Source organism: Scyliorhinus torazame, chromosome 3 (assembly GCF_047496885.1).
Source record: "Scyliorhinus torazame isolate Kashiwa2021f chromosome 3, sScyTor2.1, whole genome shotgun sequence".
NCBI classification, from domain to species: Eukaryota; Metazoa; Chordata; class Chondrichthyes; order Carcharhiniformes; family Scyliorhinidae; genus Scyliorhinus; species Scyliorhinus torazame.
In genome coordinates, this window is record NC_092709.1 from 251,754,156 (window position 1) to 251,771,917 (window position 17,762).

The following is a 17,762-nucleotide window of genomic DNA, read 5'->3' on the forward strand; positions in this document are numbered from 1 at the left end:
AATGTTCCCTTCCAGTCGGGGAACACTTCAGCAGTCAAGGGCATTCAGCCTCTGATCTCCGGGTAAGCGTTCTCCAAGGCGGCCTTCAGGACCCGCGACAACGCAGAATCGCCGAGCAGAAACTTATAGCCAAGTTCCGCACACATGAGTGCGGCCTCAACCGGGACCTGGGATTCATGTCACATTACATTCATCCCCCACCATCTGGCCTGCAAAATCCTACCAACTGTCCTGGCTTGATACAATTCACACCTCTTTAAATTGGGGTTACCCCATCTCTGGATTTGTAAAGATTTAATCACCTGCTAATGCTCGCATTCCTAGCATTGTTTGGCATCTTTGAATTTGTCTATATATGTGTTTCTGGAACAGACCTCTTCATTCACCTGAGGAAGGAGCAGCGCTCCAAAAGCTAGTGACATCGAAACAAACCTGTTGGACTTTAACCTGGTGTTGTAAGACTTCGTACTGTGCTCACTGTATATACACAAGGGGTTAATGTAAATACACCACAAGTAAGTAACCACTAGAGGGAGCACCAGAGATGTATACAAGAGACAAACAGGAAGTCAAGGGGCACTCTTCACAGGAACAGCAGCTGGTGAGCAGGACAGCTCAGATGTAATATATAGTATAAGCGCTGGAGAGAGAACAAACTCACACAATAAAGCATCTACTTCAACTGTAAGACTACGAGCTTTATTCAGACACAAGAAATAATGCAAAGTCCTCTTCCAATCAGCTCCCACAGCACAACAAATCACCCCATCAAGTAAGATCAATGGCAAGATCCAACCCATGGGTCTGGGGTTGTTCCATTGTTGAATACATTTATAGCTGGGATAGACAGGTTTTTGGTATCTCCAGGACAGGGAGTGGAAAAGTGGAGTTGAAGTTCATGATCAGCCATAGTCATGCTGAATGCTCGAGCAGACTCGACAGACCATGGCCAGTGCTGCAGATTGCGCTGGAGGACTGGGCGGGGTGCGGGATGGAAGCTGCCCGCAGCCGATGCTGCAGGAGGCTGGAGTCGGCAGGAAGCAGCCGGGTCATCCATGCTGCAGATGGCGCTGCAGGGGGAGGCTGAGTAGGGAGGAAACTGTCGGGTCTCCGATGCTGCAGATGGCGCTGCAGGGGGAGGCTGAGTAGGGAGGAAACTGCCGGGTTGCTCAGTCGGTTCGCTGTGTTGCGGGGCGATAGGTGACAGGTGAGTGACCTTGGCCTTGTCGGGCCGACGGCGATCTGGAGCCCAGCGGCAGCAGTGAACTTCGGACTGTTTTAAAGTCGCCTTGTATGAGTACTATTTGACCGCTGGGAAGGAGCCAGGTGTGATTAGAGGTGGCGACAGAGAGCCTCTCCGCCCTCGGGAGGTGATGGTCGCGGACGGAGCCCGCGGTTCATCAGCACCGTTCGCACTGCCGGTGTAAAGGTGGCCAGTTTGCAGTGTTGGAGTTTGAATGGTGAATCGCAGTTACAGCCGCCGCCATGCCCAGGTTAGTGACCGTCCTGTCCCTCTGCTGGACCTGCCTGCTCTTCTATGCCGGCCTCGGCCTCTTCCTCAGCGGCTTCCTGCTGGTTCGAGTGGAACTCCGCAACCGCAGCTGGTGTCGGGAGACCGCGATCCCCGCCGCCCGGGAGGCGGGCTTCGGCCAAGACCTCAACTCGTGCTGGATGTCCAGGCGGTTCTCCCGGGCGGTGGTGCTGGTCATAGACGCTTTGAGGTTCGACTTTGCGAAATACAACCCAGAAAACAGTAATCCCAAACCGTATGAGAACAAGCTGGAAGTGATCTATCACACCGTTCTGAATAAACCCCAACATGCCCGGCTTTTCCAGTTCAGAGCTGACCCTCCGACAACCACCATGCAGCGGATTAAAGGCATGACTACCGGTACCCTACCCACCTTTATAGATGTCGGCAGCAACTTTGCATCTTCTGCAATTCAGGAAGATAACTTGATTCAGCAATTTGTGCAAAATGGTAAGTTTGTTCAAATGGGGATCGTGTTTTTAGACCATTGGCAGTTCTGGGGGAGGTGGGACCTGTACAAACTGGACGGGTTACACTTGGGCAAGACTGATGTCCTATTTGCTAGAGCGGTTGGGGAGTGTTTAAACGAATGTGGCAGGGAGATGGGAACCGATGCAGGAAGTCGGAAGGTAGTAAAACAGGGTCAGAAACAAAAGGCGGTAAGGGGGAAAGTGAAGCCATAGTCAAATATCAAAAAAGGACGACAGTGCAAGGTAAAGTGACTGAGGGTAGCTCAATGAATAGGCCCAGTAATACTAAAAGGAATAAAACGGGAAGTAAAAACATAAATGGAAAGCGACGCGGCAGGTTGGTACATGAAGATATGGGTTCAACGACAAGGAAAATTAGGAGAGACGTTAAGAGGAAAAATAATTTAGGAGAGGTTACTGATCAAGGTATTAAGAGTCAAAACAGAGGTATAAAAGGCAAAATAAGTGTACTTTACCTGAATGCTCGTAGTATTCGGAATAATGTAAATGAGTTGATGGCGCAAATCCTTGTGAATGACTATGATTTAGTGGCCATTACTGAAACATGGTTAAAGGATGGTCACGACTGGGAGTGAAATATACATGGGTATCAAACTATTCAGAAGGACAGAGTGGATGGTAAGGGAGGTGATGTAGCTCTGTTATTTAAGGATGACATCTGGCAATAGTAAGGGATGAGGTTGGTGCTATGGATGATAAGGTTGAATACATTTGAGTGGAAATCACTGATAAGAGTAGGCCACCAAATAGTAACATTATGGTGGGGCAGGCAATAAACAAAGAAATAACTGATGCATGTTGAAATGGTACAGCAGTTATCATGGGGGATTTTAATCTACATGTCGATTGGTTTAACCAGGTCGGTCAAGGCAGCCTTGAGGAGTTTATAGAATGTATCCGCGATAGTTTCCGAGAACAGTATACGAGGGAACCAGTCCTAGATCTGGTCCTGTGTAATGAGACCGGATTGATTAATGATCTCATAGTTAGGGATCATCTCGGAAGGAGCGATCACAATATGGTGGAATTTAAAATACAGATGGAGGGTGAGAAGGTAAAATCAAACACTAGTGTTTTGTGCTTAAACAAAGGAGATTACAATGGGATAAGAGAAGAGCTAACTAAGGTAGACTGGGAGCAAAGACTTTATGGTGAAACAGTTGATGAACAGTGAAGAACCTTCCAAGCGATTTTTCACAGTGCTCAGCAAAGGTTTATACCAACAAAAAGGAAGGTCGGTTGAAAGAGGGAAAATCGACTGTGGATATCTAAGGAAATAAGGGAGAGTATCAAATTGAAGGAAAAAGCATACAAAGTGGCAAAGATTAGTGGGAGACTAGAGGACTGGGAAATCTTTAGGGGGCAACAGAAAGCTACTAAAAAAGCAATAAAGAAGAGTAAGATAGATTATGAGAGTAAACTTGCTCAGAATATAAAAACAGATTGTAAAAGTTTCTACAAATATATAAAACAAAAAAGCATGGCTAAGGTAAATATTGGTCCTTTAGAGGATGAGAAGGGCGATTTAGGGCTGGTTTAGCACAGGGCTAAATCGCTGGCTTTGAAAGCAGGCCAGCAGCACGGTTCAATTCCTGTATCAGCCACCCCGAATAGGTGCCGGAATGTGGCGACTAGGGGGTTTTCACAGTAACTTCATTTGAAGCCTACTTGTGACAAAAAGCGATTTTCATTTCATAATAATGGGAGATGAGGAAATGGCTGAGGAACTGAACAGGTTTTTTGGGTCGGTCTTCACAGTGGAAGACACAAACAACATGCCAGTGACTAATAGAAATGAAGCTATGACAGGCGAGGATCTTGAGACGATTGTTATCACTGAGGAGGTAGTGATGGGCAAGCTAATGGAGCTAAAGGTAACCAAGTCTCCTGGCCCTGATGGAATGCATCCCAGAGTGCTAAAAGCGATGGCTAATTGCAAATGCATTTGTGATAATTTACCAAAATTCACTAGACTCTGGGGTGGTCCTGGCGGATTGGAAATTAGCAAACGTGACAACACTGTTTAAAAAAAGGAGGTATGCAGAAAGCGGGTAATTCTCGGTCAGTTAGCTTAACTTCGGTAGTAGGGAAGATGCTGGAATCTATCATCAAGGAAGAAATAGCGAGGCATCTGGATGGAAATTGTCCCATTGGGCAGATGCAGCATAGGTTCATAAAGGGCATGTCGTGCCTAACTAATTTAGTGGAATTCTTTGAGGACGTTACCAGTGCAGTAGATAACAGGGAGCCAATGGATGTGGCATATCTGGATTTCCAGAAAACTTTTGACAAGGTGCCACACAAAATGTTGTTACATAAGGTGAAGATGCATGGCATTAAGGGTAAAGTAGTAGCATGGATAGAGGATTGGTTAATTAATAGAAAGCAAAGAGTGGGGATTAATGGGTGTTTCTCTGGTTGGCAATCAGTAGCTAGTGGTGTCCCTCAGGGATCAGTGTTGGGCCCACAATTGTTCACAATTTACAAAGATGATTTTGAGTTGGGGACCAAGTGCAATGTGTCCAAGTTTGCAGACTACACTAAGATGAGTGGGAAAGCAAAAAGTGCAGTGGATACCGGAAGTCTGCAGAGGGATTTGGATAGGCTAAGTGAATGGGCTAGGGTCTGGCAGATGGAATACAATGTTGACAAATGTGAGGTTATCCATTTTGGTAGGAATAACAGCAAAAGGGATTATTATTTAAATGATAAAATATTAAAACATGCTGCTGTGCAGAGAGACCTGGATGTGCTAGTGCATGAGTTGCAAAAAGTTGGTTTACAGGTGATTAAGAAGGCAAATGGAGTTGTGTCCTTCATTGCTAGAGGGATGGAGTTTAAGACTAGGAAGGTTATGCTGTAATTGTAAAAGGTGTTAGTGAGGCCACATCTGGAGTATTGTGTTCAGTTTTGGTCTCCTTACCTGAGAAAGGACGTACTGGCACTGGAGGGTGTGCAGAGGAGATTCACTAGGTTAATCCCAGAGCTGAAGGGGTTGGATTACGAGGAGAGGTTGAGTAGACTGGGACTGTACTCATTGGAATTTAGAAGGATGCGGGGGGATCTTATAGAAACATATAAAATTATGAAGGGAATAGATAGGATAGGTTGTTTCCACTGGCGGATGAAAGCAGAACTGGGGTCACAGCCTCAAAATAAGGGAAAATAGATTTAGGACTGAGCTTAGGAGGAACTTCTTCACCCAAAGGGTTGTGAATCTATGGAATTCCTTGCCCAGTGAAGCAGTTGAGGCCCCTTCATTAAATGTTTTTAAGATAAAGATAGTTTTTTGAAGAATAAAGGGATTAAGGGTTATGGTGTTCGGGCTGGAAAGTGGAGCTGTGTCCACAAAAGATCAGCCATGATCTCATTGAATGGTGGAGCAGGCTCGAGGGGCCAGATGGCCTACTCCTACTCCTAGTTCTTATGTTCTTATGCGAGGAGATTTTCAGGGGCTCTAGCCTGAATTTTCAAATCCTCTGTGGCCACAGGTGAGGTGTCGGAGGGCAGGACAGTGAATGTACCATTTTTCAAAAAGGGGAGTAGTAATAATAATCGCTTATTGTCACAAGTAGGCTTCAATGAAGTTACTGTGAAAAGTAGGGACAAAACAGATAATTACAGGTAATTAGTGAGTCTAACTTCAGTGGGAGGGAAATTATTGGAGAAAATTCTGAGGAACACAATATGGTGGCATAGTGGTTTGCACAGCCCCGGTTCGATTCCAACCTTGGGTGACTATGTGGCGTTTGCACATTCATCCTGTGTCTGCGTGGATGTCCTCCCGGGTGCTTCGGTTTCCTCCCACGGTCCAAAGATGTGTGGGTTAGGTGGATTGACCATGCTAAAATTGCCCCTTAGTGTCCAGGGATGTGCAAGTTAGGTTGTGGGGATAGAGTGGGGTGGACGGGTGAGTGGACCTGGGTAGAGTGTTCTTTCGGAGGATCGGTGCAGACTCGATGGGCTGAATGGGCACCTTCTGATTCTATTAATTAATCTTCACTTGGAGAGGCCAGGATTAATCAAGCATAGTCAGCATGGCTTTGAGACGGGAGATCATGTTTAACAAATTTGATTGAATTTTTTGAGGAGGTGATGAGGGTAGTGCAATTGATGTGGTCTACCTGAACTTAAGTAAGGCTTTTGACCAGGTCCTGCATGGGAGACTGATCCCATGGAATCCAGGGCAACTTAGCAAATTAGCTCCAAAATTGGCTTTGTGGCAGGAGCAGAAGTTGTTGGTCGAAGGTTTTTTTTATGACTGGAAGCCTGTGTCCAGTGCTGTACCGCAGGGATCGGTGCTGGGTCCCTTGCTGTTTGTGGTATCTCAGGTGGTACGATGGCACAGTGGTTCGAACTGCTGCCTCTCAGCACCAGGTTGAATTCCAGCCTTGGGTCACTGTCTGCGTGGAGTTTGCACGTTCTCCCCTTGTGTGTGGGTTTCCTCCAGGTGCTCTGGTTTCTTCCCACAATCCAAAAATGTGCAGGTTATGTGGACTGGCTATGCTAAATTGCCCCTTGGTGTCCAAAATGTTAGGTGGGGTTACGGGGATAGGGTGCGTGCCTGGGTAGGGTGCTCTTTCAGAGGGTCGGTGCAGACTTGATGGGTCAAATGACGGCCTCCTGCACTGCAGGGATTCTATGATTAGTGTACGTTAATGATCTAATGAAATGAAATGAAAATTGCTTATTGTCACAAGTAGGCTTCAAATGAAGTTACTGGAATGTGGGGGCGATGATCAATAAGTTCACAGATGTCACAAAAATTGATGGTGTGGTAAATAGCTAGGAGGAAAGCCTTAGATTAAGGGTGCTATAAACTGACTGGTAAGATGGACAGGACAGTGGCAAATGGAATTTAAGACTGAAAAGCGTGAGGTGATGCATTTTGGGAGGAGTAACAAAGCAAGGGAATACACAATGAATGGTAGGACACTAAGAAGTACAGAGGACTATGGGGCGCATGCTTATAGGTCCCTGAAGGCCGCAAGATAGGTAGATAAGTTGGTTAAAAAGGCATGTGGGATAATTGCCTTTAAGAGCCAAGTAATTGAATGAATGTAAGAGCAAGGAGGTTATGATGAAGTTGTACAAAACGCTTGCTAGGCCACAGCTAGAGTACTGTGTGCAGTTCTGATCGCCACACCACAGGAAGGATGTGATTACACGAGAAAGGGTGCAGAGGAGATTCACCTGGATGTTGCCTGGAGAGGCTGGTTAGCCTGGGATTGTTTTCCTTAAAGCAGAGAAGGTTCAGTGGGACCTTATGAAAGATATAGATAGGGTAAATGGGAAGAAACATTTCCCCTTAATAGAGGGATTAATAACCAGGGGGAATAGCTTTAAGGTAATGGGCAGGGGATTTGAGGAAAACCTTTTTCACCCAGAGGGTGGTGGGACTCTGGCACTGATGGCCTGGAAGGCTGGTGGAAGCAGGAACCCTCACAACATTTAAGAAGCATTTCGCTGAGCCCTTGAAACACCATAGCATACAAGGCTACAGACCAAGTGCTGGAAAATGGGATGAGAATAGACAGGTGCTTCATGGTCGATGCAGACATGATGGGCTGAAGAGCCTGTTTCTGTGCTGTAAAGCTCTGACTCAATGGTGGTGTGTGGTAGGAAGTTTACCAATGTTGTGCGTGAATAAACTGCAGGTTCTGAACCGATTAAACCTAGTAATATCCCAGTGCAGAGCTTGACTCCAATCAAATTGTACCTAAATTTTGTGAGCTTGATTTTTTTTGTAATTTGTAATAGGTTTAGAAGAAAATTCTGGAAAAAGATATTTAGTAGCTCAGGTAATTAGGTCAATTTATTGGACAATTGATTCTGAGGGTGATGTGTGCCTGTAAAAACAATGCATTTGTTGACAGCCAGAAAATAATGTTACTGTGAAGATTGTTATGGCATTTAAAATGTTTTAACACTAGATAAATAGTATAAGTAATGTCTAAGGAAATATGTATTTCAAAATTTAACTATATGAAGCAAAGTGAACCTATTTTCTTGTGTGTTTTGCTCCCTTAGAGAAGAAAGTGGTTTTCATGGGAGATGACACATGGGAAGGTCTGTTTCCAAATAAGTTTTTCAAATCATTCCCTTTTCCTTCTTTTAATGTGAAAGATCTTCACACAGTGGATGATGGCATCCTTCAACACATTTACACAACAGGTAATTAATAATTACCTTTTGAAATATGTAGCTGGACCTTAAGTATCCTTATAGCTAAAAATCCATATTTTGTTAGCATTTGAAGCTGTAGGCTGACTTGGAGCAAGATCTTTAATAGAGCTTGCACATAACTTCTATGTTTCACTTACTATTTGAAGCAATTGAACTTGCTGAAGAGAAAAGCTGTTGCATATCTGTACCATCATTGAATTTTTTTGTGAGTTACAGGAAAGCCTGCCGATTGCCCCTCAGCGTGGAGGACACGGGTTCATTACATATGGTGCCCGAGGGCGGCATGTGGCGCAGTGGTTAGCACTGGGACTGCGGCGCTGAGGACCCGGGTTCCAATCCCGGCCCTGGGTCACTGTCCGTGTGGAGTTTGTACATTCTCCCCATGTCTGCGTGGATCTCACCCCCCAATCCAAAAGATGTGCAACGTAGGTAGTTTGGCCACACTAAATTGCCCCTTAATTGCAAACGTTTTAAAACAAAACAACAAAGTAATTGTTGCTTTTCACTGGGGACCAAACATTTTGAATCTCACTTTTGTGCAAAATAGAATAAAGAAATCAAATTTTACCATGCTGTTACGATATATTTTAATCAAATTTATTTACTTTTTTTAATTTACAGTACCCAGTTATTTTTTTTCCCAATTAAGGGGCAATTTAGCATGGACAATCCACCTAACCTGCACATCTTTGGGTTGTGGGGGTGAAACCCACGCAGATGTGGGAAGAGTGTGCAAACTCCACACAGACAGTGACCCAGGGCTGGGATCAAACCCGGGTCCTCAGTGCGGTAAGCAGCAATGATAACCACTGCGCCACCGTGCTGCCCCTAATCGGATTAATAACATGAATTGTTTTTAATAATTGTTTTCATGGCAAATTCTTATACAATCACTGAGTAGCATATTATACAACAACATCTGTACCAGAAGACTTAACCTATTTAAATTAAAGTAGCATGTTGAATTTAATCTTTATTCATATTCAATGAGAAAATTAAGTTGAGAGTGTTACACAGGCCATTTCTGGACTTTATTTTTATACAAGAGCACAAGCTATAGGAATAGATTATATAGCCTGTCGAGCCTGCGTTGCCATATAATACGATTATGGTTGATCTTAGACTTCACTTTCCCGCTCACTCTTTGATTCCCTGAGAGACCAAAACACACTCCTCGCCTTAAATATAATCAACAATGGAGCATCCACTGGGATAGAGAATTCCAAAGATTAACAGCCCTTTGCACAAAGAAAAGAAATATCTCCTCTCATTCCTAAATGATTGGCTTTTTATCCTAAGACTGTGCCCCGTGTTCTAGATTCTTCAGCCAGGAGACAACCTCTGTGTTTACTGGTCAAGCCCTTTAGAATCTTGTATGTTTCATTCAATGTGCTGACCTCTTATTCTTCTAAACACCAGAGAATATAATCTTGGTCATCATTTGTAATTCAGACACAAAGTTTTCACCTATTTTAATCGATGGGACGATTTTCTTTATGCCCTCCGATTGTAGGCAACACTGGCAAGGCCACATTTATTGACCACCCCTAGATCCCAAAAGCCAACCATGTTGTGTGACTCTAGAGTCACATATAGTCCAGACCAGATAGGTGCACGTCTCTGACGTTAATGAACCAGTTGGGTTTTTACAACAAACCCGCAGTTTTCATGGTTGTATTATATGAGGTCAGTTCACAAATCATGGGAATTTGTCAATGGTGTGATTTGAAATTGCCACGGGTGGATTGCTTGTCCAATACTAAGGTTACCACATCTGATCATGGAGACTATACATTTGAATTCCTTGTGTGTACACTGAGTAAATACCCAAGTGTGTCAAACATTCATAAAACCACTCCTGTAGTTTTTAATCTGAAAAATAGAAGATGCTTTTGGATTATTCAATGTTCTCTTATTCAGTCGGAGTTTGTTTTAGTTGCCCTCGGGTGCTGATTTACGTTTATGATCATTTTGACATTGTAATGACTGCATTTTTCAATCATGAATCAGAAGTGTTCACCTATTTCTTTCAAGTATTGTGTATGCATGAAGCTAATAGTTCATTCAGCTTCAGCAGTAACTACAGCAGTTCATTCAATTTTCCTGGTTCATTCAGCTTTGTCTTTATTCATTCAAAGTATGATTAATTTGTTCTTGCCTCTGTTTTAACAATTAATGTAATGATTTATACTCAAGTGTAAGTTTGTTCTTTATTTTTAGTGGCAGGGAATGAATGGGATGTACTCATTGCACACTTCCTTGGAGTTGACCACTGTGGACATAGATATGGACCTCATCACCTAGCGATGGCAGAAAAGCTCAATCAGATGAACAAGATGTTGAGGTACATTTGGTGTTAAATCTGCAGTTATGAATGTTTGAAGGCTGTTGCAATGTCTTCTCTATTAAATAGACAACCATATGTAATAGTGAAATCATACTACTACTTGATCAGTGTTGACCCATTTCAGCTGGGCATTTATAATGGTGCGATTATTGATCTCAGTACCCTGGACTAGAGTGGGAAAATATGGAGTATTGTGACATAATTGTGATATTACTTGGCTAGTAATCAAGAGACCTGGAGCAATGAGTTCAGATCCTGGTCATACCAATATTTGTTGCCTGTTCCTAATTGCCCTTTAACTGAGTGGCTTACAAGGCCATTTCAAAGGGCAATTCAGAGTCAATTAGGATTACTTGATAAATCTTAATATAGTTAAAAATGCACTAAGATGGTGACCACTGAGATTGACCCTTGCAAAACCTGCAGATTTTAATATGAAGTAGCCACCTGCTAATGAGTAATGAGCAAAGTTTAATGGAGGTATCCCACAACATACCAAAGGAAAACACGGTAAAATCTTTTAAATTAAGATTTCTTTTGATGGAGGAAATCAACTCATGCTAAATAGTACTGAATCAAAGACAATCTTATGAAAGGTTTCACTCATTCCTGACATAGCTGCTAATGAGGCTAAAGTGACACAGCATAATTAGTACAATGTAAATTTTGGCACACAATTCCTCCCATTGAATTCCTGATTTTAAGAGCCCTTTTGGGAAGTTCCTTTTTCAATAGCGGAATGATCAGTCACCCATGGACTGCTGTTGCACAGTGGATTGAGAGACCCAATGCCAGAATCTTTATCGTGCAGATGGAGGCCATTTAGCTTATCGAGTCTGCACTAGCTCTCTGAAAGATCATTCTACCTAGTCCCACTCCCCTGCCATAACTTTGCATACTCTTTCTTTTCAGAAAGCAATCCAAGAACCTGCCTCCACCACCCTCTGTGGGAGTTAGTTCCAAACTCTAACCACCCTCTGGGTAAAATATTTTTTTCATCTCATCACTTCTCCTTTTGCCAATTATTTGAATCTGTGCTGTCATGAGTGGGAACAGTTTCTCTCAATTTACCATGGACTATTTGTCCATGTCCCTCAGCATCCTGGATACCTCTATCAAGTCTCCTCTCTGCCTTCTTTTCTACAAGGAAAACAGACTCAACCTCTTCAATATATCTTCATAGCGACAGTTCTTTATCCCTGGAATCATTCCTTGGAATGATTCCACCTAAAGTGGAACAAAATGTAAGTGAGAATGGAAATTACACGTTGGTGATAAATGGCAAGACTTTTTAATAACCATTGCTTTTATAGAATCTAATAGAGTAGAGATGCAATCAGCTGGGCGGTCTCATGTATCAAACTATATATCATTGCAGTACCTATAGAGAAATGGTATTTACCTCTGTGGCATCGTTCTCCACATTATGCCCTTTTTATCATTTCGACTCTATGACTGAAACACAGAGGGGAGCTGAGTCACTTTCCTACAGTTTGTACATGTTTGTCATTTTTCATCCACCTCATGAAAAAAATCAATCTCAGTTTTTCAGGGATCAAAGCCCATTGGTTTCCCTACTCCCTTCTTCATTGCTCCCAGGAGCCCCTTCACATACTCACTGAAAAATGGCAGCAGGTGTGAGACTCTGTCCAGGAAAACACTTGTGGCGGATCTGCTCGTCTGTCATAAGCTGCTTGAATTGATGCTCTGCTAATAGTGCCATCATGTTACAGCCCAAATCAGTGGTCCCCAAAGAGGCACCGCTGCGATGGAACAATCTAGCCTCACTCTGCTGCACCATGGCTTGAAACTAAAAAGCACAACCTGACCAAATGCAGAAGACTGGACTGTGCCAGGGTACGACCATCTGTGTCATAGCAACAGTCAAAGGCAGCTAACCAAACAGTGGGTTTATCTAGATTTACCAACCAATCCACGCACCAGATACTGCACAAACCCAAATCAAGCACACATCTTCAACCCCATGGAAAATATTATAGCTGTAAAAGTCGACCATTACATTTTTGCCTAAAAATTGACTTTCACACTGGTATATACGGTAAGTATTTTCGATGTTTCTGTGTTTGCAAGTATACAGAATTATAGTTCTCTCCAGGTTTTGAATTGCCACCTTTGCTTATTAATCTTTTTTGGATTTGATAGGTCAGTGATTGGGCAACTTCAGAATGATACCTTGCTGGTGGTCCTAGGGGATCATGGAATGACAAATACAGGAGATCATGGCGGTGACAGTGAAGGGGAAGTCAACGCAGCATTATTTATTTATAGCACACTTCCACTATTTGAGATAAAACCTGCTGAAGTAAGTATTGTGAAGAATGTTCTATTCATCATGCTATTGTATTGCCAAGGATGTGGTTTGAATGCATGCTGAATAATCGGAATGCAGGTAAATCACATTATAGTTTCTTCGATATTACACTGATGTGACTACAGATAAACTCTATTTCATACATAAGAGTATTATTGCCCCAACAAAGGATTATCCCACACACTCTATTTGCTGTTTAATTCCTGATCCAATGGTAATATAATGTAGTAATAGAAAGCAAAGAGTGGGGGTTAATGGGTGCTTCTCTGGTTGGCAATCAGTAGCCAGTGGTGTCCCTCAGGGATCAGTGTGGGGCCCGCAATTGTTCACAATTTACATAGATGATTTCGATAATGCAGTAATATAATACTGCATTGCATATAAAGGGTGGAAACGAGTGCGCTATTCCATAGTGAGTTTGGTGGTGGGGGTCATTTTAGTCAGGTGGCAGGTGTGGACCCTGTCACTTTTCGGCCTCCACCTTGGTTAAGCACATGCCAAGACCACTGCCAACTGAAGCAACTATACTGCCCCCTCAAGGATCTCGTCCTACAGCTGCTGGTATTTCTGCCAGTGGTGATTGGGAGGCTCACAATGTGGAAAGCAGGACAAGAAATCCCGTGCGGGCCCTTCATTCAAAGACACTCAGTTTATGATTGACGAACCTGGCATGGGGCCAGTGAGAGACTCCCACACCTCCCCCTCCCCCCATCCCTGCCTTTACTGCTGACATCTCCACCACCCAAGCTACCCCACCCTGGATGAGTGTCATACTAGCAGCAGCCATGGCCTCCTCAGTGGTGCTGCCGTTCAATAGGGCCTGCCTCTAATTGGCCAGCCACTCTCAATGAGTGGGTCTTCCACACCCGATTCCTTAATATCTATTCCCTTCATAATTTTATATGTTTCTTTCAGATCCCCCCGCATCCTTCTAAATTCCAACGAGTACAGTCCCAGTCTACTCAACCTCTCCTCGTAATCCAACCCCTTCACCTCTGGGATTAACCTAGTGAATCTCCTCTGCACACCCTCCAGCGCCAGTATGTCCTTTCTCAGGTAAGGAGACCAAAACTGAACACACTACTCCAGATGTGGCCTCACTAACACCGTATACAATTGCAGCATAACCTCCCTAGTCTTAAACTCCATCCCTCTAGCAATGAAGGACACAACTCCATTTGCCTTCTTAATCACCTGTTGCATCTGTAAACCAACTTTTTGTGACTCATGCACTAGCACATCCAGGTCTCTCTGCACAGCAGCATGTTTTAATATTTTACCATTTAAATAATAATCCCTTCTGCTGTTATTCCTACCAAAATGGATAACCTCACATTTGTCAACATTGTATTCCATCTACCAGAACCTAGCCCATTCACTTAACCTATCCAAATCCCTCTGCAGACTTCCAGTGTCCTCTGCACGTTTTGCATTACCACTCATCTTAGTGACGTCTGCAAACTTGGACCCATTGTACCTGGTCCCCAACTCGAAATCATCTATGTAAATTGTGAACAATTGTGGGCCCAACACTGATCCCTGAGGGACACCACTGGCTACTGATTGCCAACCAGAGAAGCACCCATTAATCCCCACTCTTTGCTTTCTATTACTTAACCAATCCTCTATCCATGCTACTACTTTACCCTTAATGCCATGCATCTTCATCTTATACAGCAACCTTTTGTGTGGCACCTTGTCAAAAGCTTTCTGTAAATCCAGATATACCACATCCATTGGCTCCCCGTTATCTACCGCACTGGTAATGTCCTCAAAAAATTCCACTAAATTGGTTAGGCACGATATGCCCTTTATGAACCCATACTGCGTCTGCCCAATGGGACAATTTCCATCCAGATGCCTTGCTATTTATTTCTTGAATACTAGTTATTAATTACCCACTTTCTGCCTACCTCCTTTTTTAAACAGTGGTGTCACATTTCCTAATTTCCAATCCGTCAGGTTCACCCCAGAGTCTAGTGAATTTTGGTCAATTATCACTCGTGCATTTGCAATTTCCCTAGCCATCCCTTTTAGCACTCTGGGATGCATTCCATCAGGGCAAGGAGACTTGTCTACTTTTAGCCCCATTAGCTTGCCCATCACTACCTCCTTCGTGATAACAATCATCTCCAGGTCCTCACCTGTCATCGCCTCATTTCCATCAGTCACTGGCATGTTATTTGTGTCTTCCACTGTGAAGACCGACCAAAAAACCTATTCAGTTCCTCAGCCATTTCCTCATCTCCCATTATTAAATCTCCCTTCTCATCCTCTAAAGGACCAATATTTACCGTAGCCACTCTTTTTTTGTTTTATATATTTGTAGAAACTTTTACTATCTGTTTTTATATTCTGAGCAAGTTTACTCTCATAATCTATCTTACTCTTTATAGCTTTTTTAGTCGCTTTCTGTTGCCCCCTAAAGATTTCCCAGTCCTCTAGTCTCCCACTAATCTTTGCCACTTTGTATGTTTTTTCCTTCAATTTGATACTCTCCCTTATTTCCTTAGATATCCACAGTCGATTTTCCCTCTTTCTACCGACCCTCCTTTTTGTTGGTATAAACCTTTGCTGAGCACTGAAAAATCGCTTGGAAGGTTCTCCACTGTTCCTCAACTGTTTCACCATAAAGTCTTTGCTCCCAGTCTACCTTAGCTAGCTCTTCTCTCATCCCATTGTAATCTCCTTTGTTTAAGCACAAAACACTTGTGTTTGATTTTACCTTCTCACCCTCCATCTGTATTTTAAATTCCACCATACTGTGATCGCTCCTTCCGAGAGGATCCCTAACTATGAGATCATTAATCAAGCCTGTCTCATTACACAGGACCAGATCTAGGACCGCTTGTACATACTGTTCTAGGAAACTATCGCGAGTACATTCTATAAACTCCTCCTCAAGGCTGCCTTGACCGACCTGGTTAAATCAATCGACATGTAGATTAAAATCCCCCATGATAACTGCTGTACCATTTCTACATGCATCAGTTATTTCTTTGTTTATTGCCTGCCCCACCATAATGTTACTATTTGGTGGCCTATAGACTACTACTGTCAGTGACATTTTCACCTTACTATTCCTGATTTCCACCCAAATGGATTCAACCTTCTTCTCCATAGCACCGATGTCATCCCTTACTATTGCCCGTATGTCATCCTTAAATAACAGAGCTACACCACCTCCCTTACCATCCACTCTGTCCTTCCGAATAGTTTGATACCCTTGGATATTTAACTCCCAGTCGTGACCATCCTTTAACGATGTTTCAGTAATGGCCACTAAATCATAGTCATTCACGATGATTTGCGCCATCAACTCATTTACCTTATTCCGAATACTACGAGCATTCAGGTAAAGTACACTTATGTTGGCTTTTATACCTCTGTTTTGAATTTTTTTTTTTAAACAATTTTTATTCAAAATTTTTCACAGATTGCCACAACAGAAAAATAGAACCCCCCCCCCTTTGCACAAATAATAAAACAACAAGAACAAAAGTGCATAAATAAACATTAAATAGAAAACAATAGTGCATCCCCTACTGGACACAAACTTACCCCCCCCGCTCCGGATTGCTGCTGACCATCTCCTAACGCTCCGCCAGGAGGTCTAGGAACGGCTGCCACCGCCTGAAGATCCCCTTAAGGCAAATTTCACCTTCTCCAATTTAATAAACCCTCCCATGTCGTTAATCCAGGATTCCACGCTTGGGGGGCCTCGCATCCTTCCACTGAAGCAGAATCCTTCGCCGGGCTACCAGGGACGCAAAGGCCAGAATACTGGCCTCTTTCGCCTCCTGCACTCCCGGCTCGTCCAACACCCCAAATATTGCGAACCCCCAGCTAGGCCTAACCCTGGAATTCACTACCCTTGACACCGTCCTCGCTACGCCCCTCCAGAACTCCTCCAATGCTGCACATGCCCAGAACATGTGGGTGTGGTTTGCTGGGCTCCCAGAACACCTCGCACATCTGTCCTCACTCCCAAAAAAACAGCTTAGCCTTGCCCCGGTCATGTGTGCCCTGTGCAGCACCTTAAATTGTATCAGGCTGAGCCTCGCACAAGAGGAGGAAGAGTTTACCCTTCCCAGGGCATCCACCCACCTACCCTCGTCGATATCCTCCCCCAGCCCCTCCCACTTACCTTTTAACTCCTCCGCCGAGGCCGCCTCCTCCTCCTGCATCACCTGATAAGTTGCCGAGATCCTACCCTCTTCAACCCACACCCCCGAAAGCACCCTGTCCTGGACCCTGCGCGCCGACAGCAGCGGAAACTCCACCACCTGTCGCCTAACAAACGCCCTTACCTGCATATATCTGAAAGCATTTCCGGGGACCCCGAATTTCTCCTCCAGCTCCCCAAGGCTCGCAAACTTCCCGTCTATGAACAGGTCCCCCATCCTCCTAATATTTGCCCTGTGCCAACTCAGGAACCCCCCATCCATTTTCCCCGGGACAAACCGGTGGTTCCCCCGTATCGGGGACCACACCGAAGCCCCCACCTCCCCCCTGTGGCGTCACCATTGCCCCCAGATTTTGAGGGTCGCCGCTACCACGGGACCCGTGGTGTACCTCGTCGGAGGAAGCGGCAGCGGTGCCGTCACCAGCGCCCCCAGGCTCATGCCCACACAGGACGCCATCTCCAGCCTCTTCCACGCCGCCCCCTCCCCCTCCATTACCCATGACGTATCATCGCCATGTTGACAGCCCAATAGTACCCACATATGTTTGGCAACGCTAGCCCCCCCCCCTGTCCCTGCTCCGCTCCAAGAACACCCTTCTCACCCTCGGGGTCTTCTTCGCCCATATGAACCCCATAATACTCCTGTTAACCCGCTTAAAGAAGGCCTTGGGGATCAGGATGGGGAGGCA

General features: G+C 44.3%; 1 protein-coding gene across 3 annotated transcripts in view; it reads left to right on the top strand.

Annotated features, from left to right (window-relative positions):
- The first annotated feature begins 1,160 nt into the window (after window positions 1–1,160).
- The window catches only part of pigo (phosphatidylinositol glycan anchor biosynthesis, class O), a 54,744-nt gene continuing 38,142 nt past the window's right edge, over window positions 1,161–17,762 (top strand). For all 3 annotated transcript variants that reach the window (XM_072497118.1, XM_072497119.1, XM_072497120.1), the window contains exons 1-4: window positions 1,161–1,981; window positions 8,053–8,196; window positions 10,429–10,552; window positions 12,719–12,878. In XM_072497118.1, coding sequence (XP_072353219.1) covers window positions 1,486–1,981; window positions 8,053–8,196; window positions 10,429–10,552; window positions 12,719–12,878 — 924 coding nt within the window. In that variant the 5' untranslated portion in view covers window positions 1,161–1,485. The remainder of the gene's footprint in view (window positions 1,982–8,052; window positions 8,197–10,428; window positions 10,553–12,718; window positions 12,879–17,762) is intronic.